At 39.5% G+C, this 25,637-nt stretch overlaps 1 protein-coding gene across 1 annotated transcript in view; it reads right to left on the bottom strand.

Moving 5' to 3' along the window:
• Positions 1–24,328, bottom strand: part of lrp2b (low density lipoprotein receptor-related protein 2b) — a 41,431-nt gene extending 17,103 nt beyond the window's left edge. Inside the window, 47 exon segments of the mRNA XM_054599517.1 lie at positions 271–513; positions 808–1,011; positions 1,275–1,564; positions 1,659–1,817; positions 1,933–2,098; positions 2,263–2,710; positions 3,300–3,772; positions 4,012–4,203; positions 4,304–4,540; positions 5,465–5,594; positions 5,637–5,709; positions 5,759–5,790; positions 5,830–6,007; positions 6,596–6,705; positions 7,061–7,204; positions 7,486–7,652; positions 7,779–7,907; positions 8,384–8,561; positions 9,039–9,267; positions 9,442–9,626; positions 9,795–10,003; positions 10,319–10,567; positions 10,924–11,301; positions 11,528–11,644; positions 11,832–11,954; positions 12,096–12,335; positions 12,438–12,716; positions 13,040–13,177; positions 13,728–13,858; positions 13,963–14,088; positions 15,205–15,397; positions 15,609–15,818; positions 16,159–16,299; positions 16,601–16,803; positions 16,941–17,147; positions 17,432–17,655; positions 17,910–18,079; positions 18,404–18,532; positions 19,026–19,142; positions 19,899–20,042; positions 20,382–20,498; positions 20,930–21,046; positions 21,820–21,930; positions 22,147–22,263; positions 22,858–22,980; positions 23,241–23,351; positions 24,262–24,328. Coding sequence (XP_054455492.1) covers positions 271–513; positions 808–1,011; positions 1,275–1,564; positions 1,659–1,817; positions 1,933–2,098; positions 2,263–2,710; positions 3,300–3,772; positions 4,012–4,203; positions 4,304–4,540; positions 5,465–5,594; positions 5,637–5,709; positions 5,759–5,790; positions 5,830–6,007; positions 6,596–6,705; positions 7,061–7,204; positions 7,486–7,652; positions 7,779–7,907; positions 8,384–8,561; positions 9,039–9,267; positions 9,442–9,626; positions 9,795–10,003; positions 10,319–10,567; positions 10,924–11,301; positions 11,528–11,644; positions 11,832–11,954; positions 12,096–12,335; positions 12,438–12,716; positions 13,040–13,177; positions 13,728–13,858; positions 13,963–14,088; positions 15,205–15,397; positions 15,609–15,818; positions 16,159–16,299; positions 16,601–16,803; positions 16,941–17,147; positions 17,432–17,655; positions 17,910–18,079; positions 18,404–18,532; positions 19,026–19,142; positions 19,899–20,042; positions 20,382–20,498; positions 20,930–21,046; positions 21,820–21,930; positions 22,147–22,263; positions 22,858–22,980; positions 23,241–23,351; positions 24,262–24,328 — 8,458 coding nt within the window.
• Positions 24,329–25,637: the final 1,309 nt, after the last annotated feature.

The following is a 25,637-nucleotide window of genomic DNA, read 5'->3' as shown; positions in this document are numbered from 1 at the left end:
TCCAACTGTAATTAGTTTTACTAGCTCTCTACTCAGCATGAGTAGTATTGGTGGTAAAGAAAAATGTGGTCTGGGCATCTCAAAAGGTGTTTTTGCTCCCTTTTTGCTTTTGTACTACTAGTTAGGAACTTCAACCAGTAGGAAAAAGCACTTGTGATGTTCGAAGGACAATTTTCCGTCTTGTTGTTCCAACAGGTGTATTTCATTTTCCACCATAATTATTCCATCAATTCATAAATCAATCCCTTGATTAATCGTATAAACACTCACGGCAGTTGATTTCGTCAGAGGTGGCGTTGTCTCGGCAGTCGTTGCGGCCGTCGCAGACAAAAGCTGCACTGATGCAGCGTCCGTTGGAGCAGGTGAACTCAGTAGCAGGGTTACATGTGGGGAAGGGGCAGCCCTGCTCGTCACTGTTGTCTCCACAGTCGTCTGTGTAGTCACAAGTGTACCTGAATATCACGCAGCGCCCATTGTCACAGGTAAAATCCATGGCAGAGCAGGTGTGGAAGGCTGAGAAGGAATAACAACAGTGATGTGATATTTCTGTCTTAGGTTTCTGGTTATTCTCTTTTTTTAAGAGCAAGTTATGGCTGCAACCCAAAGTTTAACAGACATAATCATTTTACCAATCTAAAAAAACTGTCAAAGCTGATAACAAAATGCGTGTTCCTTTTGTAGCACATTTGATACTACTACTAATAGGGGATTAAATTGCCAAAAATCATCAGTTTCTATATACATTATCTGCAAACAATCTGCTTGCTAACTTGGTTTGCTTCTATCAAATTAAACCCCATCTCTCACCACACACTCTTTCCAGCTCATCCGAGTTATCCTGGCAGTCGTTGTAGCCGTCACACTTCCAGTGCGCTGAGATGCAGTTACCATTGAGACAGGTGAACTGCTCTGGCTGACAGCGTTTCCCTGTGTCTTTAATACAGTCTTTGCCATTGTTGGCCAGGTACCAATTCCCCTGATGAGGACACTGGCACTCTGGGCCCAATGGACCTGCAGGAGAGATTATGGGAGGAGAGGCAATTAAAAAATTGAGAGTGAGAGCAAGAGCACTCACTTGAAATACAAAACACTTACCTGTATTATCCTTGTCAAAAGTTTGAGTGAAATGCATAACATAAATCTTGAACAGCACAATTTTCGATTTTTTGAGGAAAGATCACCTGTATAATCACTGTCGGTTGATGTGTCACTCTAATGGCGTATTAGAGGGGATCAGTGCCTTGCATAATAGCACCCAAAGGTAGTATTCTTACCGGAAACACAGACATTACTGCAGCCTCCGTTGAACTGCTGACAGGAGCTGGAGCAGCTCTCCTGCTTAGATGCGGCATAAACGTGGATGCCGTTTGGTTGGTACTGCAGGTCCTGGGCCAGCACTGAGAAACCAGAGCCATCGTCCTTCCCAGCCCTAAAGACAGCTCTCTCAGTCCAGTCAGTCCAGAAGATGTCCTGTTGGAAGACAGTCATGGCGTACGGGTACTGGACCCCCTGCAAGATCACTTGTCGGTTGGCACCAGTTAGAGTTGCCCTCTCAATCCTATCTCTGCGGGAAGCAGCAGGGGAGAAGAGGAGTTATCCAAAAATGTGAGCAATATGGGGTCTGCTGAAACACAGTATATATCAAAAACTGGACGTACAATGAGGAATCAGCCCAGTAAAGCATCCTTTCCACATAATCCAGAGACAGGCCATTGGGCATTGTCAGGCTGCTGTTGATTATTGAGACCCGGAAGTTTCCACCTAGTGTGGCCCTCTCAATCTTAGCTGGAGAGCCCCAGTCAGTCCAGTAAAGGTAACTGGGAAGAGAGAACAGAGTGAGAAGGGAGGAGAGGAGCTCCATAGTGAGTACAGAAATCATCTATGTCCAATCTGTAGACAACGTTTAGTGAAATAATGGGCTGTTGCTTTTACCCATAGCAGGGGTCAACAATGATGCCTCTGGGACGATTTGCATGGGCGACGATTGAGCGGTTCATCCCATCCACCCCCATGGACTGGACATTGCGGCTATAGTAGTCGGTAAAGTAGAGACGCTTGTTGACCCAATCATACGCCAATCCCTCTGGGTCATCTAAATCTGAACAGTGTGACAAAGACAAGAGGGTGTTGAATTAACATTGACTAAAACAATGACAACATTAAAAAATAAATTAGAAAATGAAACAGGGTAAGAGAAGAGAGTGAAAAATAAAGATGGATTCCCAACAAAGGGATCATAGCAACAATGAATGCTTAACTCACTTGTAGCTATGAAGACAGGAGGGTTAGTGATGGAGGTAGTGGTGACGTAGCCAATTCTGCTCCGACCAATTCCCATATACTGTGTGAAGAAAATTCGCTTCTCCTTGAAGTCATAATCCAAAGCCATCAAGTTGTAGCCCAAGTTTACCACTGGATAGGGAGTGCTGTGATCCAAAGGATCTAACCTCAGGCTATTCAGCGTGTAATATGAGGTGAAAATTAAAAACTCCTCTTGTCCGTAACCACATGTTACTCCGTTATTAAGGAGTGACCCATGTGCACAACCACATTTGGGTTTCTCCTGGCGTGGCATGGCAAAGCAGAGCTGCTGGCAACGTCCGTTATCTTCTTGACATGGGTTAAAGCCCACCTGGTTGGCAGATGTAGGCTGAACATGAGCGTCAAAGATAGTGACATCCATCAGCCCCTCAAGATTGTCTCGAATTACCTGGTACCATTGGGGAAAAAAAGTTTTGGTAGTTAGTGGCATAGGCATAGCACATTTACAGCGGGGTAACATCTTCCATCATTACGGTTGTTGTTGAATAATTCCTCATTCAGCTTGACCTACCGTATTCTTACATTTAATTTTTAATCAATGAAAGTTATTTTTTTCATAACAAATATTACTTTCACAATTCAAATATAATATTTAGAATATTTGTTGAAAGCCCTACCATGGACTGTAGAAAATGACAGCATATGCTTGAATCCATTAATTGAGAAAATAACCAGATTTTTTATCAGATTTAGTAATACTAAAAATAAGCATTAGTTGCAGCCCTTGTGTTGTAAATCTATGACAAATCTATGACAAACTTGTTTGCGACTAACTAAATAATGTTTACACGCATGCAGTTCTAACAGCAGGATATTTGGTACATACATTAAATGGAGTCCTTGTAATAGTTTAAACCACATATGTGTTTCCCTAACAAAGTGTGTAAATAAAACAAAGTGTTTAGTTTCTTCATTGTTAAACCACACAACAGCATCATCATGAAAGCTGTATTAAATCAAGCAGATTTAACTCTCACCTCTGGTTGGTCAGTATTGGCTGGGTCCTTACTGGCCTGAAAGAGCTTCCCAAGCTTTTTATCCACCCACAGCATGTAGTTTCCGAATATAGCCATCCCTGTTGGCGATGGATACCGGCTCCCATACCGGATAATCTGCCTCTGTGTGCCATCTGTAGCCATTCGGGAGATCATATCAAGAACATCATCTGTCCAGTAGAGGAAATCATTGGTGTAATCAATGGTAAGGCCACGAGGGGACGCTAGGCTTTCTGATGCCAACACAGTGCGGTTGGTGCCATCCAGCAGGGCCCGCTCAATTTTGGGTGTTTGGCCACCATCAGTCCAGAAAAGGTAGCGAAGCTTGGGGCTGACAGCCAGGTCACGGGGCTGGTCCTGGGAGGACTTGAGGAGAATCATTCGGTAGGTGGTGTTGATTGCAAGCACCTCCACAAAGGTCTCGCTCTCAAAGGCATTGGTGAAGTATAAGTTACCTAAGAAAGTAAATGGACAGACAAGGATAAGATAACCGCAAGCAGAGAGACTCAAAACTGGAGTGTTTGACACAGTAACATAATGTTATATTGTGCAGGCGTTAATACACATTAGTGACATATTATGTATACATTTTTTTATGCAGGTTCTAGTTAATATCTTTGCCCCTTGAGCCTGTAAATCTGCCTGTATTTGTAATGATAATGGATGAATACGAGAAGGTTGAATGGATTCATACCCGCAACCCAGTCTACAGCAAGGCCCTGGATGCCTCCTCTTCCAATACCCGAGTTGATGACAGTGCTGTAACGCCCCCCATCTGTTTTGGCCCTGAAGATTCCCTTGTATGAGGTGTAGGTGCTGTTGTCAGTCCAGTATACAAAGCCAGATTCAATATGGAGGTCCAGCTTGCTCTTAATGGAGTAGGAAGCTGCAAAAGATTAAAATGCTACATGTATCAACTGATAATTTAGTATTGATAGCCAACAATTTACAACACCATAATAGAGAACAACATTAAGCCAACATACTTCCACCGACAGGCACCATAGCCTCAGAGTGGTCAGAGCTGTTTATGTGGAAGCCACGGATGTACTTGGTAGTGGAGACAATTGCGAAAGATTCATACTGTTCACATCTGGAGCCATCTTGAGACGGGTTAAAGCCTGTGGTGCAGGCACAGGTTTTTTGATTGCCTGGTTTTGGTAGACATAGGTGGGGACAGCCCCCGTTGTTGGAGCTGCAGGCGTTGGTGATCCCTGCTGAGTCTGAGGTGGAAGAGAGAAAGATATTGGTAAAAGGGAGCATTGATGAGTCCTATGAGCCCATAGTACTGTAATGCTATTGACATTTAAATAAACATGTGAAGAAGGCAAGGAGGCCACAGTGTTTATCCTTGTGTGTAAAAAGTTTGACAGGTTTGAGCAATTTAAATGGTATATAAGAGAATTTTTTATTTTGATCAAAACAGAGCAAGATTGGATTGAGGGAGAGCAAGATGCAACAAAGACCCTGCTAAATTTAGTTGGGGCCTTAATCCCCATCATGGGCCGTCCCTTCTGAATAAAGTGAAAAATAGATCCATGTATAATTTTTAAGAGTTGTAACTGTGTTTTGGTAAAGCTATATTAAAGAAAGTGTTGTATTATTATCATTGTAATGATTATCATTATTATCATCATCATCATCAATTTCTATTATCTATCTAGCATCTGCATGTATGAAAATATATGTTGCACTTTGAATATTTAGAAAAACATGTCTGACTTGTAAATATGCACTATTGTGCACAGTTGCAATTAAAAGACCATTCAAAAAGATACCAATTCCTCTAGTTATCACTCCCTATCCAACTTGTTATTCCTTATTATTGATAAAAAATACACACATATGGGGATGTGAAAGAGAGAAAACAATCTTCTTTCACTCCTAAAAGAATTGTATATACCTCTTATTGTATACTTATTTTGAAAAAAAGAACTATGATGACTGCAATGGTTAAAAGTCTTATCAACATAAAAGTTACATTCAAAAGATAAAACACAGAAGATGCCGTCCTTGAGGAGGACACAAATACTCACTATCTCAGTGGAAGAAAAAATCTGTTGCATAATACAACAGTCCAGAAAACACCAAAAAAGCTCAAGGACAGACATCTCTGGATTAAAGTAAAAACAAACAAGTGCACATACTGTCTCTGGCGTGCACTTTGAGGGCGCGGAGGCCAGACATGCCGCTCCTCATCACCAGCATATTAGCACCGTTGTCCTTGTCGACCCTCTCAATGACCTCGTAGTCAAGGTCGGTGTAGTAGAGGTGGCTCTGGTAGACCGTCAGCCCCCATGGATGGGACAGGCCGCTCACCACCGTCACCCGGGTAACTCCGTCCATGGTGCCACACTCAATCTGGGCAAATAATTAATTCAAATAGAAATAGCTAGTGAACTCAGTTGAGGATAATTTATTCCCTTCAGGATATCGGCAACGCAGCTCACACTGAAATGTAAACTAATTTTTGCTCTTAAGTCTATATGTTGAGCATGCATAGTGTACATACCACCCCTGAGTCCGCCACACCCCAGTACAGTTTCATGGTAGCGATGTCAGCGGCGATGAATCCTATGTTTGCCAGGTTGCCTGTATAGAGGTTTGTGAGGTTTCCTCCGTCCATGCTAGCACTGCCAACCTTTGGAGGAACTCCATTGTCTGACCCCTTGTCTGTCCAAAACAATTTACTGTGAAGAGAATATGTGAATGTGAGAAACAACTAAAGAGTCAAAAAATAGTCAGTCATCATGCCATCGTATTAAAGTTTTTTGTTTTTTTAGCTATGTGTAAAATTCATTCACAATATACATAAAGTGATTATCTTTCATACTGTACAAACATTTTGAGATGCAGCCACAAATGTCTGATTGTGTTACCTATTACTGTTAATGGTTTTGAATGAGTTGTTTATATGACAAGGAACATGACTGAGATGGAGATGCTGTTGCTGGACAAATAAATCCTCTTTATTTCCAATTAAGTGATGGTCTTTCAAACAATTAGACCACTTTGTCCTTGTCAGCCTGCTATTGTCAGCTCAATTAATGCTGTAAAATTAATCAGGTCCTGGTCTATTGTCTTTTCAGTGCCAGTAAGAACAGATGTACAAATGAATAAGTATTGTTCCCGCCTTTAGAAACACAGTAATTTAAATATGTTGTGCCATTTTACCCACAGAAACTGACAATTGATGATTTGTTCTTTCTATTGTTTTCACGATGTCACTGAATTAAAGTGATTGAGCAAATGCTTCATAGATTAGAATGAGGTTTTACCCCCGAGCTGGATCCAGGGCTATTCCAAAGGGCTCTCCTGTTCCCTCCGGTTTACCAGTGGAGGTGATGAGGGTCTTCCTATAGTGCTGGTCTCCATCCACACGGATAACCTTGGTGAAGGGTAACCATTTTGTTTATTTACTTGTACAATTACTTTTCAAAAACTGAAATTAAGTGGAACACAAATTAAATAGGACCAAGAAGAACATCTGTAATGAATGTTATTGAGATTGAATGTGCTATAAGAAACAGGGAGGATTTTTTGTTTTTTAAATAGTTCAATAACACAACACTACATTAATCCTCTTTATAATTCCAATGTTGTCTACCATTTACATGTGATCTATTAATGTTGTCTATCTTCTTCATCTGAGGCTAGTTTTGGCAATGTTAGGCTCCATTTCCCATTATATTGTCAGTCATCAAAAATCAACACACACATTTTTTGTCTCAAAAAGTGCTTACCTCTATGGCTTTAACAGTAGGATTGGTGTAATACATTATTCGGCTTAACCAATCAAAAGCCAAACCAGACGGCGAGCCAATGAAAGCAGCTGGAGCAAACTCAGACCTGTTGGTGCCGCTGGTTTTCACTTGCCATATAGAGCCCTGACAAAAACAGAGACCATGCATCACAACAAGCCTTTTAGAAACTGTAGATACTCAACTTATGTGTTAAAAATAACAGTTGAAAACAACAATCAATATCAACACCATAAACTTCCGATAAATTTCCTTTAGATTGTGGAAATAATCAAACCATGCAAGGTATTCAAAACCTTCTCTTCTACAGGGATACTATTCAAGTACAACATGGGATACAATTTACACATTAAATACATTATATATCATAAAACATTTATACAAGGTTCAAGTCAACCTCCACTCACAGTGCTCTGCACCCAATAGATCAACTGCTCCTGGTCATCAAAGTCGATGTCCTGCCCCTGGCTGATGCCTGACACAGGGGTCATTGCATTGTTGGAAGGGTCAGCGGGGTCCAGAGGAATGCCAAAAATCACAGAATCTCTCACAACCATCAAGAAGGGAGTCTCATCTAGAATAAAATAGAATAATACACGTGACGGGAGGAACACAGATTTCAACATGGTTCAATTTTCTTTTTTAAAACACGGATGCAGACAGCACAGTAAAAAATAAAAGCGACTGTAAAAACACCTACCTTTGACACATGTGCGTTTGTCATCATTAAGCTTCCAGCCAGACTGACAGTGGCAGGTGTAGTACCTGGGTCTCAGGCCTGCCAGCAGGCACAGCTGAGTGCACAGGTGTTCTCTGCATGGGTTGATGGCTAAAAACAAAACCAATGTCACCTTCAGCCAGACTTAAATTCACATTTGACATACTTTTTCAACATACTATCTAAATTGTCATAGTAAAATTATAATTTGCTGCATGGAGGAGTGGTGGAGTTTTTAGATGCACTACTCTGCTAATAGTTCATTTTTCTGGCTTTTTTGTTTTGGATTTTCTGTTGATTACGTTTTATTTTAGTTTTTTAGTCATTTTAGTACCAGCGTTGTTTCTTTACAGCTAAGGCTGCAACTTCTGTTTATTCTGTCTGTGCACTTGCATTCCTTAAAAACATTCAAATGTGATTAGCATAACTTTAGGAGCTTGCTTCCAAAAATTATACAGTTTGCTGCGAACAATTCTAGAGAGCTCAATCTATACTCACTGATTACAAATTAGACAAGCTTTTAACATCCTACGCTGCATCATTTCAGTACACTTTAGAATCAGATTTTCAGTTAAACTGGAGGTTACCCATGGGCTGTTTGATGGGATGGTCCATAACGATGCCCATGGGCTGATAGACATTGTTCATCAAAGTGGTGATATTGCCCCCATGGAACTTGTTGGTCCTCATCACTTTGCTGGTGTAGCGCTCCGACCAGTAGATGTTGTCCTCAAAGATGGTCATTCCGTGTGGGTGCTGGAGAACCTGGTGTGAGGTGCACAGAGATTTAGTTTGTTATTTATTCATTTATTAAGGAATCCCTATCTTACCACGAGTCCCTGCTAAAAGATATTTTCTCCCTGATTTGTAAATGCTCCGGATACCATCTTACTTACAACCTTCAGTCAGTTTGTCTATGTCAGTGAGAAATATATTAGTGTGACATAACCAATCTTATTAAAGAAAGAAAATAATTGTCAGTTCTTAGTCTGTTACAAATTACATATAGTCCAAAACAGTAATAATAATAATCTCTGACATGAAAACTATTTCCGACAAAAGGTACATTTATTTTATTAAACAAAAACAAGCAAAAGACAGATGTTGACTTGATTTTGATTAATTGTTTTGAATTTAAGATTTAAACATCTTTTGCTGTCGTCTTTTCTGGTTTGATCAATGATTTGGTAACATGAGCGATAAAAAACAATTCTGAAAAAAACTGAATCAAACTAAACCTACCATATCACTTGCCATGACCTGATGGCGGTTATTGCCATCATAGTCACAGTAGTCAATATATTTGAGGTAGGCATCAGCAAAATAGACCCTGCGGGTGGTGTAGTCCAGGGCCAGACCGTTTGGCCAGTAGAGCTTAGTGCTGACAATGACTTGTCTCCTGGCTCCATCCATGTCTGCCCGCTCGATCCTAGGGTTCTGACCCCAGTCTGACCAGAACATCAGGTTGGTGCTGGGAGGAATGACAGTGTGATAAGTATATGTGATATGTCTTGTGATTTGCCGTTTAGGGGCACAAAGGTGAAGTATGAAGCTAAACCTTAAAATCCAAAAGACAGCGATGTAATATCAAATTAAAAACCATCTAAATGCTTATATCAGTTTCTTCCAAAGAGTCTCTACTTACTAGTTACGGGGGTCTAAAACTAGTCCGCGGGGGCTGGTGACATTCTTGGTGAGGAGGACTTTCCGAAAGCGACCGTCCAGAGTGGAGACCTCAATGTTTTCCATGACAGAGTCGGTCCAATAAAGGTTCCGACCCACCCAGTCCACCGCTATACTCTCTGGTACCATCAGACCAGTGGTGAACACCTAGAACAATGACACATTGCACTGAGAAAATTGGCCAGTTCGATGTAGTTATGTATGTCTTTGTGTTGCTGCGCAGCAGCTATGTTTGAACTCTAATATTCCGAGAAACTTTGGTACCAGTGGTTGAAATCTCTTGCCTTAGCGCATCTGTTCAATAATATGTCTTACTTCCCGTCTGTCGGTGCCGTTCTGGTAGGCACTCCATATCTTTTTCTGCGAGGCATCAGCCCAGTAGATTCTGGAAGTTACGCGATCAAAGTCCACTGTCACAATGCCAGAACCGCTGATCACTGGTCGCATCTGGGGGGGTTTCATGTTGATCACGTTGGCGATTATCTGGCTTCGCTTGGTAACCAGAAGTACAGCTGCTCGTGGGTCTATGAGCAGAAAAAAATATCTTGTTTCCTACCAGCATCTCATCTAAGGTGCATCTTCATGTATACGGTTCCATGCTCCTCATAGAGAAGAATCAATGAATAGTATTCTGCTTTGTTTGGATGGATGCAATAACATTGTAAGTTGCTTTAATTTCAACTAAATGCTGCCTTCAGTTTTTTTTCTTCATTCAAGTACTTTGACTTCATTTGTTTTGTAGCACTGAGCATTTAACAGACAGATATGTATATATTACCATAAACCCAACCCCAACAACATATAGATTTAAATTTTGTAATGTAACGTTTGTTGCTTACCTGCAGCTTTGCAGGTGCGTCCATCAGGCTCTAGGAGGTAACCATCTGAGCAGTAGCACCGGAACGTTCCTCTCTCGTTGTAGCACTGCTGGCTGCAGAAACCTGGGATCAGACACTCATCGATGTCCTCACAGGTCTTGGAGTCGTTAAGGAGCTGAAATCCTGGTGGACAGGTGCACTCAGCCCCAAATGGTCCTTGGACACAGCCGTTGCTACAGCCACCATTGTTCAGTGCACAGTCGTCTTGGTCTTCATGAAATGACATGCCAGTGAGTTAGTATTGTGTATTTATCAGGCATCATTCTGTATTTGTTGTTGCTGACTTTTGTTTTGATATCTGTTATTTCGATGGTTTTTCTTTATGTTCTTTCATTAAATTCTGTTGCATTTGTGCAAATATCCTACAGTCCTCTACTTTTAGACAGTGGTCTAAGATTATTTGATACGGTCTTGTATTACTTTTTGATTGTTCAAATCACTCTTGATTATTCACATCACTCTTACATGCTATACAACAGCACTAATCAGTTAATTCTGTTTTTGAAGGAATACTCTTTGCAGAGGCTTAATTATGGTATATAATGCATTATATTTTCAAAACTCACTGCAGATAGGTGACTCATCTGCTCCATTGGGGCAGTCCCTCTGGCCATTGCAAACCTTGTCAAGGTCAATGCACAGCTGGTCAGTGGGGCACAGCCACTGTCCGGAGGGACAACTAAATGGAGGGGTGGGGCAGTTCTGTTCATCACTCATGTCCCGGCAGTCGTTGTTGCCGTCACACAACCAGCCGGTCGGGATGCACATCTGGTTGGTACACTGGAAATAGCCGGCTCTGCAGGTGACAGGCGGGCAGGAGTTGTGTTCATCTGATCCATCCTCACAGTCTGGATGGCCGTCACACTCCCACTCATCGGGTATGCAGAAACCGTCTGCCTGGCACTGGAACTCGTTATTGTGGCAGAGGCCAGGACCACGAGTGGCTGGAGGAGCAACAAATATATAAATAAACTTTTAAAATAAAACGTATTTCTCTGAGAAATAACAGTTACTCACCAACAGAAAACTTACAGTGGTGTAATGTTAACTATTAATTTCCTACCTGAATGAATAATATCGACAATAAAGCTGAAATAATTTAAAGTGGTGCAATTGGTCATAATTAAAATCACTACTCAACAATATATTTAGTCAGGGTTGCTAGCTTACGACAGTCTCTTTCATCAGAATGGTCCCTGCAGTCAAACACTCCATCACACCGATAATACGAACTGACACACTGGTCCCCACTGGCACAGGCAAACTCATAGGAGGTACAGGCAAACTCTTTAGGTGGAACGGAGAAATGAAGAGGTAAAAGATAATTAAACTGAAATATCAAAACATACAAAAAACTTGTATTACAAACACAAAAAATGAATCTTTGTGGATCATTGAGTTGTTCTATCTTATGTAACTAATTCACATTAATAAAACAGTACAGAAGAAATATTGAAGTATTAGTGATTCCTACCGCAGTTGTTCTCATCAGAGCCATCCAGACAGTCCTGGTCTCCGTCACACACGTATGAGTTGTGGATGCAGCGGTGGTCAGGACACAGGAAGTAGGCAGGAGGGCAAGTCGTGATGGTGGAATCTGTCAAGAACAGATACAGCTCATTTATCTGAATTTTGTCACATTACATTGACAAGATATTTGTTTGCACAACTCTGAACTAAAATCACTTTATAAGTCACAAAAGTGATTTATAAATATGGACAGTCCCCACACACTTACTGCAGTTGTGTTCATCGGAGCCATCGCCACAGTCGTTGTCACCGTCACACACCCATATTTTAGAGATACACCTATTGTTATCACAGGTAAAGTAGCTGGAGGCACAGGTGGTAGGGAGACGAGTGGGACAGTTCAATTCATCAGAACCGTCGCCGCAGTCGTCCATGCCATCACAGCGCCAACTGGACATGATGCAGCGCTTGTTGTTGCAAGTGAACGCTCGTGGAGAGCAGGTCGCTCCTGGTGAATACATGAGGCAGGCAGATAGATTAATAAAAAGGGTTTGCTCAATCACTTCCTTCCACTGCTCTTCAAACACACATTTTGATATCATACATTTACCTGTATCGGTGCAGTTGGCCTCATCAGTCTTATCTATGCAATCAGCAATTCCATCACAACGGTAAGAGTTGGGTCGACAGCGTCCTTCATCACATTCAAAAGAGAAGTCGCCACAGTTGTTGTCAGGTGGGGGAACAGAATCGTCCTTGATACAGTCCCTCTGATTGGCCTGAAGTTTCATGCCGTACGGACATCCACACACTCGACTAGAGGAGGGAGTCGGGAAACAGAAGTGGCTGCAGCGCCCGTTGGCTACCATATTGCAGCGGCTGGTGAACACTGTCAGAAGGATGATGAAGAAGCAGTCAGCGTGTTTTTATGGATCCTCATATCAGGCTGACAAACAAACAACTGATGCCCTGGCTATGCAGTCGTTGGTTATTCTGCTTTGAAAATGTGTTATTGATATCATTCTCTTCTTTTCTAGCTCCATTTTTTCAATGCTCTTCTTGCCTACTGGCAGTCAACTCCTTCTTGGTCCTGTTTATATGCATAGTTAACCAAACTGTCAGAATTTGGCCTTTACTTACTACTATGCACCAGCTACTGTAGGACTGGAGTCTTATACTATCTGCAGACTCCAATGCTGTGTGTGAACTTACTGCTTTGGAGGTCAGCTGTGTAGGCCTTGACGTTCAAGATGCCGGTGATTCCTTGTCTGATCATAATGTTACCTCCTCCATCCCTCTTCCTCATCTCGAATACTGCTCTGGTCCTTGTATCAGACACATACAGGTAGTCTACAAAAAATGATGGTTTAGCATTTTAACAAAGATTAGCAAAAGTTCCAAAAACAAATCCACATTCAAAAAATATTAGGGATGTACTTAATGGCATTTATATTCAAAGCTTCTATTGAGGTTTTGAATGAAACTTTGAACTCGAACACAATTTGAACAAAGGGACAACAGCAACAAGTATGTTTTTTTTAAGAAGACTATTTACGTTAGATATATTTCCAAAATTCCTGACATGTTTTTATCTATTTATTTTAATCAATTTTGACTTTTGGTCTTTACAACGCTCTGAAGTTATTGGCAATGTTTGAACTTCAGCTGGTAACAATACTGTGCAGCAACACTGGAATCTAATTCCACAAAAAGGAATATACTATTCACTTAACGCTATGTTCACTTCACATGTCTCTCCTTTGCCCCCCCTCCCTGGGTTTAAATCTGTCAAAGCTTAAGATAAACCTGAATAATATCATGTACAATTGGAATGATAATGTGCATGTATAATATAGGTTTACTAGAATAAGTGTGAGTAATGAGAGAACAAGAGACTCACCTGAATAAATTGTTAGAGAGTAGGGTTGAGTGATCTGGCCAATATTGGTAAACGTCTGTCTGTCTTGTCCATAGATGCTAATGTGACCAATCTGGTCCAATTGGGAATCCACCCAATACAGCCTGTCCATCCTGTTGAAGACCAATCACAAGGAAACAACTAGTGAATATAAACATACGTCTTTAATTCCTTGAAAGCCTGAGAATTGTTCTTTTTAGATCATCAGTGTGCTTACACAAAGTCAACAGAAAGTCCATTAGGCCATCCCAGTGTTGTGTTGACCAGAGGAACAGCATTGCTGCCATCAGTGAAGCCTCTCATTATGACCGCTGGACGGTACCAGTCAGACCAAAACAAGAATCTGTGAATCAACGTTTATTTAGAAACACAAGAGGACAGATCTGTGTGTCAATCAAAAATACAATATAATGAAATCAGTTACCTTTGATGTCATTTAATGTATTATAACTGAACCGTGAAGCCCGAAGATTTTTTTCTGTATTCTCTTTCTGTAGTAAGTACAAGCAATCTAAATGACTTAATTACTGAACTAGAGTAATCCAGTAGATAACAATAAAGAAACATCATTTTTCAAACTGATTTGAGCTGTAGCTCCACTAATAGGAAGATCATCAGTTCGATGTCCTGCTCCTCCAGTCCACATGACAAAGACTTTGCCATCGGTGTGTGTGTGTGTGTGTGTGTGTGTGTGTGTGTGTGTGTGTGTGTGTGTGTGTGTGTGTGTGTGTGTGTGTGTGTGTGTTTGAGTAAATGTCTTGATTAAATCCTGATGAGGTGGCACCTTATATGGCAGCCTCTGATATCAGTGTATGAATGTGTGTGTGAATGGTTTAGTGTTGACATGCAAGTCCATACACCATCAAAAAAGTCAATCAATTAAAATACTGCATAGGCAAGCTATTAATGAATGGCAAAAAAATTAAGCTTAGTTTCGCTTTTGAATGCTAAAAATAAGTAATAAGACAAAATATTTTGCCAGCCAAATTAAACATCTTGCAGGATATTCAACCTTTGTTTCTTTATAATGCATGTTATACATGGCTTCTTTCTTTACAGGGTTTGTACGAAGGCATATAAGTAGTCCATGAATGTGAGATATGACTAGTGGTGTAACGGACCATTGTCGATCTGACCGTAATCTACGGATCTATAGTCTATGGGCATATCTATGGGTTACACTCGTTGTCTTTTTGATTCTTCACAGTACATTTAGTTTTTACGCCCTCTGATATTTTGTCTTATAATGCAGTGCACAACGTGTAGAGTATAAATAAACATTTCTGTTCATGATCAAAGCCAAAGTTCAGACTGTGATATTCAAGTGCAAAGGTTGTAAAAACAGTGAATGATGTTATGTGTATTGTGTTAATTCCCTTGCTGTCCCTGCAGCCTATAATGTCCTCAGAGCAAACCAGTCTCACTCCAGTACTAAGACCTTATACTTCAGAGCACTCACCCAGCACTGGGATGCACCGCAATTCCTTTTGGGTTCCTTAATCCCGTCACAATGTCTCGCCTGGACTTGTCTGCGACTCTGAAGGCCACCACCATCTTGTAGGTGTTTGTGGTCCAAAACAAGACTTTGGAGGTCCAGTCGTAAGCCATGGCGTCAATCGTTCCCACTCTGTAGCCTGTCAAAATCTGTTGGACTGAGAATGCATTTACAAGAAATCAATACAGTGATTTGTGACACACAGGATTTAAAATAGAGCCTTGAAAGACAAGATGTAATACTATGATTATTATTATTATTATTATTAATTTTGTACAACAGAAACACTATTTATTTTACCTGTGATCCCAATAAGAGCCTTGAGACTTGTAACGGTTCCTTTTAGAATAAATATAATAAAAACTCACCAGTGCCATTGAGGTTCGACTTATAGACGAGGCCTCTGGACCTGTCGTTGTAGAAAAGGGCTTCCTCATTGCCGTCAAACTCCACAGCAGAGCCTGAAAAAGACGTGCCGAGCCCGGAGAGGGGCAGGGTGATGTCCTCCTGGAGGGATAAATTCAGTGGGATTCCCCGCACCCCAAGAGTGGTGGCCAACAACAAGTAGTCCTTCACCTCTGTTCGAAGAGAGTGAAGTGGCAGTGATTACAAATCTACTGTCAAAACAATTTGTATATTGTTAATGTTAGCTGTCAGTAGTGTATGCACATTATGGCTTAAATTTGATCCAAACTACAAGTAATTTAAAAAAAAGTCTATAAATATTTATATATATAAAGAAATCATTTTGGTAATCATCTTGTACGGATAAGTTCCTTTGTAGGTCAACTTGATTAGCAAACCTCTTGATGAATCAAATCATTTGAATTTTAAAATATTTGAACAATACTATAACTTTCATTGCTAGTTTCATGATCTTGCAGCAGAACATTTTGCCCTAAGTCAAGGGAAACTCACTAAAGCAAGTCCGACGGTCAGGGTGCAGGTCGTAACCATGGCGACACTTGCAGCGGAAGCCCAGACCGTCATTGTCGGAGCGGTGACTCAAGACACAAATCTGCTGACAACCACCATTGTGTCTGCCGCAAGGGTTCATCACTGAAAGACATAAGACATGTGCTTATTTTATGACAGAACTGCTGCCTTTAATATTGGTGCATAAGCATAACGAATTATATTTGTTATGTATACGAAGGGATTAGAGCGGGTGGCACTTTCTGGCCACTATTTTTAAAAATAATTATTTACATAGCAATGACAGGAAAACTACATAGAAAACGCAAACAAAAGATAAGAAGGAATTCGATCATAACTCTTTGCTAGTAGCAGAAACACTGGAACATCTCTGACCACTGAACTCTAATCTAACTTGTTACAGGTTGGAAGTGCAACTCCTTACCAACAGGTTGCAGGGCAGAATGTGAGACTACAACATGGCCTGGTCGCTTTGTGGTACGATAGAGGAGGGCTGGATTGCTGCCGTTGAACCGGTTGGCTCTCACAACACCCATCTTGGTCCAGTCAGTGAAGAATACATGGTTTTCAAACACAGCAATACCAAAAGGATATGGAGCCTGGGTTCCACCATTAAGGACTATTTTCCTGGGAAACAAAAACACCTCAGAATGGCCATCAAGAACAGCAACACGTGAATGCGTCATTGTTGCCCTTTCTAGCTTGAAGTTATTCTCCAAGTAGGAAGACATCTTTTATGACCACATTTTCAGAGCAACATTTACCTGTCCAAACCACTGTAGGTGACAGTCTCCACCGTGTCAAAGTGGCTGTCGGACCAGTAAACCCTCTGGGTGACAATATCAAGGGTAATTCCTGTTGGAGAGCCGAGTCTGATCTTCACCAGCTCTATGCGATTACTGCCATCCATGAAGGCACGTTCGAGCTTCATCTGCTCATCAGCAATCCCCATGTCTGTGAAGAACATGTAGCTGCAAGCAAACAAAACATAAACAAGACTCAAAGAGATGCTATATAAGCTAGCAGACATAAAAAACTATTGTTATAATAGAATAGTAGAGTTCTTTAACAGGAGTAAACACATCATCTTTGGCAATTGAGTTTGGACTTGTATACAACACATTGGATCATCTAAGTTTTATTTAAAAAGAAAAGAAAATTCCAATGCTGACACTTTTTACATACTTTGTTACAGAGCATTAAATTATGAAAATCAGATGTTATTGACATCAGCATTTAAAGCATTTAAACCCACCCCACAGTAGGGTCCAGGACGAGGCCATGGGGAGTTTGTAGGTTTTCAGCCACCAGCGTGACCCGATTCTCTCCATCAAAGTCGCACATGTCGATTCGCTCCATCATGGCCTCTAAGACATAGAGTTTGAAGTTGATCCAGTCAACAGCGAGGTTCTGGACACTCTGGACTGCAGCAGTCAGAACCTCCTTAATATTACCCCCATTGTAGTTGGCAGAGTACACCTGGCAAAAGAATGAAAGGGTTTATGACGAGTGGTTTTTTTAACTAAACTACTGTCTCAGTGCCCTTGAAAACAACATATAAGATGCTCTAACACAGCTCCACAGTGTCCAACAGATTTGTTTGCTGCTGAACTGTAGTGGTACAGTTCCAATACACAAGTAGCTGGTGTTATGCAATCATAAAGAAGAAGCAACAAAAACTGTGAGGGGAAAGATTACCGTATTCACAAAAGGTCACAATGATCCTGACTGACCTTTTTGGTATATGTATCACTCCAGAAGACGGTGTCACTGTGCCAGTGATATGACACCCCTACAGCATATCCTTTGCCCTGCGATGGTACCAGAGTTCTGACAAAGCGTCCATGTATATCAGCCATCATCACATCACCCCCGTTGGTGAAAATGAGCTGTGGCATTCCAGCTGGAAAACACAAAAAAACACTACAGCAGTGAAATTATTTCAAAAAAAGCTATGGTCATCTTAGATATTTGATAAAATTATGCAAAAAAAAAATACATACTTTAGAAAACCAAGTCTACGTAAAGGAAACTATAACTTTTATAAGATATAATGTTGAGATAGAAATTATGTAAATAAATATTGGCTCTTATCTTTATTGCAACACACCAGAGATTGCATTGTCTTTTTAACTATTTCATATTGATCTTTAAAACAAACCCACAAATGATGTAGCAGCAGGTACATAACATATAAAGCTACTGTGTGATGTGTGACTCCCTGTACCTGACACATTGGCTTTGCAGACATGACCCTGCTCCAAGAAGTATCCATCAGCACAGCTACAGTGGTGTGTCCCAGGACGATCTTCACACAGCTGGTCACAAATCCCCCAGATTTGACAGTCATTATAGTCTTGGGAATAAGAAAAACATCCATTTTTATGTTATAGGCATTAGAGTAAGGATCTGTACCAATAATTTGCAACCAGAGTACAATGGAATTAAGCGAGTAATTTTAACTCTTCAAAGCTGACGAACGTTAAAACGTTAAAAGGTAAGACGAAAAGACTGAAACAATTTGAGCAATAGCTCTGTTCTCCCTTCATCAAAACAAGCTGAAATGTAGCACTAAAGCTCTGGGATACTGGGTAAGCTAAAATAAAACATTTAAAAAAATACAGAATATGGTTATCTAAGGTACCATGGAAGTAACCTGCAGTTCCTGCAACAATGTTTGGAAAGCTCTGAAATGAACCACTCCAGATCCAACTCCATCAATCATTTCATTCTTATTAAGTATTGTTTTGTTGAATAGTATCGCTTTCTCCCCTTTGCTTAAATACAGGACACATTTAAAGAATATATATTCTGTTTCCACAAAAACAAATATGACAAATGACACTCACCTACACAGGAACGACTGTCATTGGCTACAGTGAAACCATCGGGGCAGTAGCAAGCACCTCCTTCAGGAGACGGGTGGCAGAGGAACTCGCAACTCAAGGCAGAGCATTGGTCTAGGCCTATGAATGAAAATCATATAAAATCAACATCGTGATCGCATCTAGGATGCAATGCAAGTTTTTATTTGGGATTATCATCTACACAGCTTTGTGTGCCCGAACATCCTTATCAGTGTTGTGACCAGCTTTATAGCTATCATCAACTGAGTCTGGATTAGTGTGCGCCCTAAGAAAATTACCTGATAAAAGTTAATCTAAAACCAGGTGTGTGTGAAGGCAGTTATAAGGAAGGCATAAGTATCACATAGCAGTCCCAACAGCTTCCTCCAGGAAACATTTATGAGTACAATATACTTTAATGTCTAAAACCCTTGCACCTAAATTTATAGCCCTATTAAAGTGCTGTATATGTTGGATTATCTACATGTGACCAGATGTCTTTCTCCTTTAGAAAACAGTAACTCAGTGTTTATTTTCTGATCAAACTATCTTCCCCGTAGATTAGTAGACCTATAATTATAAAGCAAGGAATCTCTGTCTGCCTGTCAGTCTATCTTTCGTTGTGTCCTTCACATATCTCAAGAAATCCGAATGATTTCTCACTTGAAAGATGTACTGCTGGGGACCCCATGGAGCAATCTGTTGAATGCTAGATATACTAACGTTACACCCAAACTCTCTTTGTGGGGCGGCACGCCACAAACCAAACTGCAATAGTCAGGACAAATTTAAAAAGGTTTTTTTCTGTGGTTTAGTTTGACTTACATGTGTAGATTTCTCAAACCCATGTGAAACATTAACATCCGTGTGACTTACTGCAGGTTTGCTGTGCTGTGGAGTTGGTCTCATCTGTTCCTCCAGGACAGTCAGGTTTTTCGTCACACACTTTGCCCACTGGTATACATACTGTCGAGCCTGGGCATCCCCACTCACCAGGGTAGCAGTCTCGAGAGTTACTATCTAAAAACCACAAAAACACATGATTATAATATGATCTAGAAATATTACCACATGCTATTCTTGAAGTTATGCAAAAAGCATGTTTCTATTTTGATAGGTCAGAAGTTGAACTTATCTTGACTAGTCTTACAATTTAAAAAAAAATGTTTTTCTGCTCGAATGTTTTTCAAAATAATTTATTACATTACTTTAAGCATTTATTTGTCACTTGTTTCACCTAGTGATTTTAATATTTCTGAATGAAACTTCTCAGCTATACCAACACGACTCACTCTTGTGCCATGTTCTATAACAACTCTTTATGTTCATACTGAATTTCCAGTTAGTCCATTTTCTTACCACATCCTCTCTCGTCACTGTAGTCCCCGCAGTCATTGAACTGGTCACACACCCAGCGCTGAGGAATACAACGGCCACTGGAACATGTGAACTCACTGCCACTACAGCTCTGGTATGCTTAAAAATAAATAGATAGGACTCAGATTTGATCAGATTTTCTACCAAATTTTACATTTAAAAACTCACACTTTTTACAAAATATTTTTTTATGAGTGGGATTTAATATTTGTGAATATTATTATATAACTCTGGGGCATGACAATCAAATGGCCATGAAAAAAATCACACCTCTTAACCATAAATATATTAATGGATAAGCCTTGTTTGCTGCGCAAAAGTTGCAGTTGCAAAATTTCCAGCAGTAGAAAAGTATAAAGTTATTTTTGAATTGTTGCCTAAGAAAAACACTGAATTTGATTTAGTGAGATTGCAGTTCTACCCTTTATGTTTAAGACAAAAAGGTTAATCATTTCAGGGGAAAACACAATGAGCTCTGTTCTCTTGAAATGAGACACATCTGTTAAAATGTTAAGCCACTTCATCCTTACCACAGCCTTCCTCATCACTGTTGTCCCCACAGTCATTCCAGTGGTCACACACAAAGGAATGTGGGATACAGTAGCCATTTGTACACTGATACTGGTGGATGGGACAGTGCTGTGTCGCTGAAAATAAAAACACAGTACGAATTTAGAAGTGGTCAAAATGTTTGTGAACAACCGAACAACCTTTTCAATGCTAGTTTGCTGGCTGACCAAACGTTCAAATTAACGTTACTGCCAGGTTACGCTAGCTACTGTCAAAAGACAGCTTTAGTTTGTAAAAATGAAGCAAACAAAACAATTAAGATTACTTGACAACACTTAGGGCTACATTAAGTATAATCCCATATTCTTGCACCATTATTATATCCAGCTGGAATTCAAAATATTCACTCTGCTGCTCAATATTGAAGATTTTCTTACCCTTCCTTTAGTTGCAATTTAGCAAACTAACTTTACAAAACAAATATGGCGGCCGGAAGTGACATTCCCCCTCCAACATTGTAACAAATATTCAAACAGACTGATGAAAGAAAAATGTGAATTGCGATAGAAAATGTCATGGAAAATAATGAATGCAATATACATAATAATGAATCTTTATTATTATGTGTGAGCTAGATTAGAACAACTTAAGTCCTATATGGTCCATGTGGCTGTTTCATTTGCTGGCAGGATTTTTCATCCCAGTAAAACCATTACCTTACATCATCACAGCTCTATTCTTACCAATTCATGGCACAGAAATCCTTTTTTAAACTATATTTTAACATGATGTTTGTCTACTTTTTCCCCCAGTATTACAGAAGAGAACACATATAGGCTACTCTTAATTAGCTACAAAACCATCACTGCTATTTAAACAATGTGGCTCACTGTAGGTCTCATCTACTCACTGCAGTTGAATTCATCAGAGCCATCTCGGCAGTCCTGCAGTCCGTTGCAGTGTTGAGAGTGGTTGTAACAGGCCCCATTGGCACACGTCTTCTCAGTGCAATGTGGATAGTCTGCAAAAGAAAGTGTGTTCTATTTATTAAAAAGAACGATAAATGTCCTGCCCAATAATGCAAATGAAAACATCCATATCAAAACCACTTATTAAAGATAATAAGCATATATAAATAAAAAGGGTAAAGGAATTATCCGACATACATCGTGTTGTGAATTTTTGACTGACATCAAAGTACAGAGCCTTAGTTTCACTGTAGATGTAAAAGTCTTACTGCAGTTGTTCTCATCAGAGTTGTCCACACAGTCCTTAACATGGTCACATCTGTATTTGCCAGGGACACACTGGCCCTCCTGACAGGTGAACTGGTCCGAGCTGCAGGTCCGTCCACCTGATCCAAGAGCACGCGGTTGAGTTTTGTTTAAAAGGCATAAAAGAGAATATAGACTCGCAATTTGGAATGCAGATTATAAAATGCAAGGGCAGTTTGTTATGATGAGTCAAATTAGTTTTTCTAGAATACTTTTTTCACTCTAACATTAAGAGCAATGAACAAAAAATAATGGAACAAAGAAATCGCAATATAACCGTGCCCTACATTAATCGGTTTAATACCAAACCACTAAAAGGAAATATCACATGAAGTTTTGACATTGTTTTCCTATTAAAAGTATGGTTTTGTTCACATTAGATAAATAAAGTTTATTCACAAGCCTTACATGTTTAATTTAGATTCCATACATTTTTTTTTTCTTTTATAATTTCTATAATTTTGACTCCTATTAAAAATGTTCACATTTTATAGTGAGTTAATGTGGCCATCTAGTGGTTTTTCTCTTCATTGCTGCGCAAGAATGCAGCTTTTTGTCTTTTGTAATGTTACTTAAGCTGTTTCCATTCTCTACTTTAAGCAAATTTTCATGACTTATAAGTTTTGTCAGTGTCTCATTGTTAACAACATCTAATAAACAACCCCTTTACATACCACAGGTTCTTTTTTCATCTGAACCATCGATGCAGTCTTCCTCTCCATCACAGACAAATCCCAAAGAGATGCATTCACCACTAGTCACACACTTAAATTCCTGCGAGGTGCATGATGGAGGTGCTGCAACAAAGAACAAAACAATTGAAGTGTTATCACATAAATAATAGTGCTGTGTTGAGGCATGGCTTTCTGCTTCTGTACAACTCTTCTCTTTGTTGCCTTTTTACCTGGCAAATTGTATTTACCCGGTTAACAGATAATCACACAGTCATTCATATATGTCTGTGTAGTGAATTTATCAAATCAATAGAAACACTGGGTTTAGGGAACGGTTTTGTTTGGTGCTATCTGTGTTTCCAGGGATTTGGTGTTATACTCACGACAGCTCAGCTCATCTGAGTCATCTGTGCAGTCTTTAGTCCCATCACATCTCCAATCTATGTCGATGCATTGTCCACTAGTACACTGAAACTCGCCACTGCCACAACTTCCTGCACACACACACACACACACACACACACACACACACACACACACACACACACACACACACACACACACACACACACACACACACACACACACACACACACACACACAAATTATGGATTTAAAACTGTCATCGTTCATCATTAACCATTAACACATATAATATTTTAAGATACAATGTCAAATGTCCATGTTGCTTGGTGAAAAAGTGTTTTTACTGTTTCCTGACAAATGAGTTACCATGTTTATGACAGCTGTAGACACACTCTGTGCAAAATTTGAACCTTCAAACATGTGATTCGGCCATTAAAGTATGGTTAATTCTTTACCATGAGTGAACAGTACGTTCCTCTGACCTTGAAGTAAAAATTCAATGATTTTAAATAAATCATTGAAGTCTGAAACAGCAGAGAGATTCATCAGACTTTTCAGTATTTTATAAAATGTAATTTTGAATTAAGCACAATTCAAAATTGGTATTTGAAATTGTAAATGTATAACTACAGAAAACCTTGCAAAAGCAATAATATTTTTTTTACATACTTCAAAGCTAAAACAGCATATTATTTTCACAACATTTATATTCGTTTGATCAATTGTTTAAGTTTTTATAATTCAAAATAGCTAATAGTATCATGATTTATTCATGTAATCATTTATTGGGATGTCAACCTATTCAAGTTTCATATAAGCACAAATCTCTGAGCATTTTTGTGCAAATAAAAAATGATCCTAATTATGAAATATTAAACCCCTTAAAACTCAATATTTTGGTGAGAATAACACTCTGATGATGCAAAAATACAACACAACTGACCATTGCCAAGCATTTGTATTCTTCTCTCATTACTTGGCTTTCACATATTTGTGACTAGAAAACATATTGCTGTAAAATCAAGAGTATACACTTACCTTGAGCAAGTTGAATTCCTTGGGATAGCAGTAGAAGAGACAGAAGATGAAGACCTTTAAGGCCCATAATTTAACTTTGGTGTTAGTTTGACAAAGTGTGTACACTCATGCTAAATCTTAGTCTGTTAATGAGCCTGGGGAAGATACAGCCTTTGGGATGGAGATGTATAACCCTGGGCCACCAGCAGACAAATACTATGACATGGAGTAATACAGCTTTTTATGGCTGGCTCCTTTACATAAACTTCATCTAAGATTAACTTTTACCTGTTGGTATGTTGTCTACATCAGCAAGAAAACGTAACTACTTATTTTTGTGTAACACCACAGCAGGAAGTTAACACTGTCTGTGGCTGAAACCAGTGTTAATACACACTATATAGTTCTTGAGAACAATGATAATGAGTGCCTTCACCAGCATTTCATCAGTTCTTTATATCCTATAAAGGGCCGTTAGGGACAAAGTTTAAATGTGAATGTATTAAAGTTGAAAGCGTAGTGTACAAACAAGTTAATATATTGTAGTATATAGAGACAAAAGTGGTACGATGGGCATATGTGACACCTGTTTAAAGAATTAAACCAAATACAAAATGAATCATTCTAATGATAGAACATTTAAGGTAAGGGGTTGTTGTACAATAGCAGTGCTTCATTAATGAGTTGTAGTAACTACTTTTTTTTTTTATATAAATGGGACATAGAAACCTTTTTTTGTGCGACCACATGTTGTATCTTTCTAATTACTTCGTTTATTTTATGCACATGCATATATTCATGGTCCATATGAGATCCACCCTGTTTAAATCAATGCCACAGTATTGAGACATTTGTCAGAGCTACATTTATCAAACAAACTGAATGTTAGCAGCCTCTACTGGCTTCTTTATTGCATTTTACGATGTGTGACTTTGTCACGAGCTACAGTTAAAGATTAAAAACATTTGGACCGTCTGCTCTGGCAAGGGGTATATCAGCAATTCAACAAATCAGATGTTAACTTCCTAGAACACACATTCAGTGTAGTTCCCAGCCAATGAGGTTAAAATCAGTTGTTTCTTCTGACTGTTTATCTGTTTTTGCATGTTACTGAGAAATAATTTGTTACAATGCTTTTAAAACTGATACTCTTGATATGTTTTTAACTCAAGTGCCCTGATAACTGCAGATTAGGCTTGTTCTTGAGATAACTGTAACCCACTACATTTTACACACCAAAATAGTTTACTTAAATAGTAGACTTTGTGGACTATTCCGTGATTTAGAAAAACACACAATTTGGTCAAACAATATATATTTGGACTATCTTAAAGGGACACTCTAAATGTCTATTTCTTTAAAACATTTTCCCTTCTTTTGGACCATACGTCATTAAA

Source organism: Anoplopoma fimbria, chromosome 5 (assembly GCF_027596085.1).
Source record: "Anoplopoma fimbria isolate UVic2021 breed Golden Eagle Sablefish chromosome 5, Afim_UVic_2022, whole genome shotgun sequence".
NCBI classification, from domain to species: domain Eukaryota; kingdom Metazoa; phylum Chordata; class Actinopteri; order Perciformes; family Anoplopomatidae; genus Anoplopoma; species Anoplopoma fimbria.
Note: the sequence above shows the minus strand (reverse complement) of the source record. Positions and strands in the feature narration are given on the sequence as shown.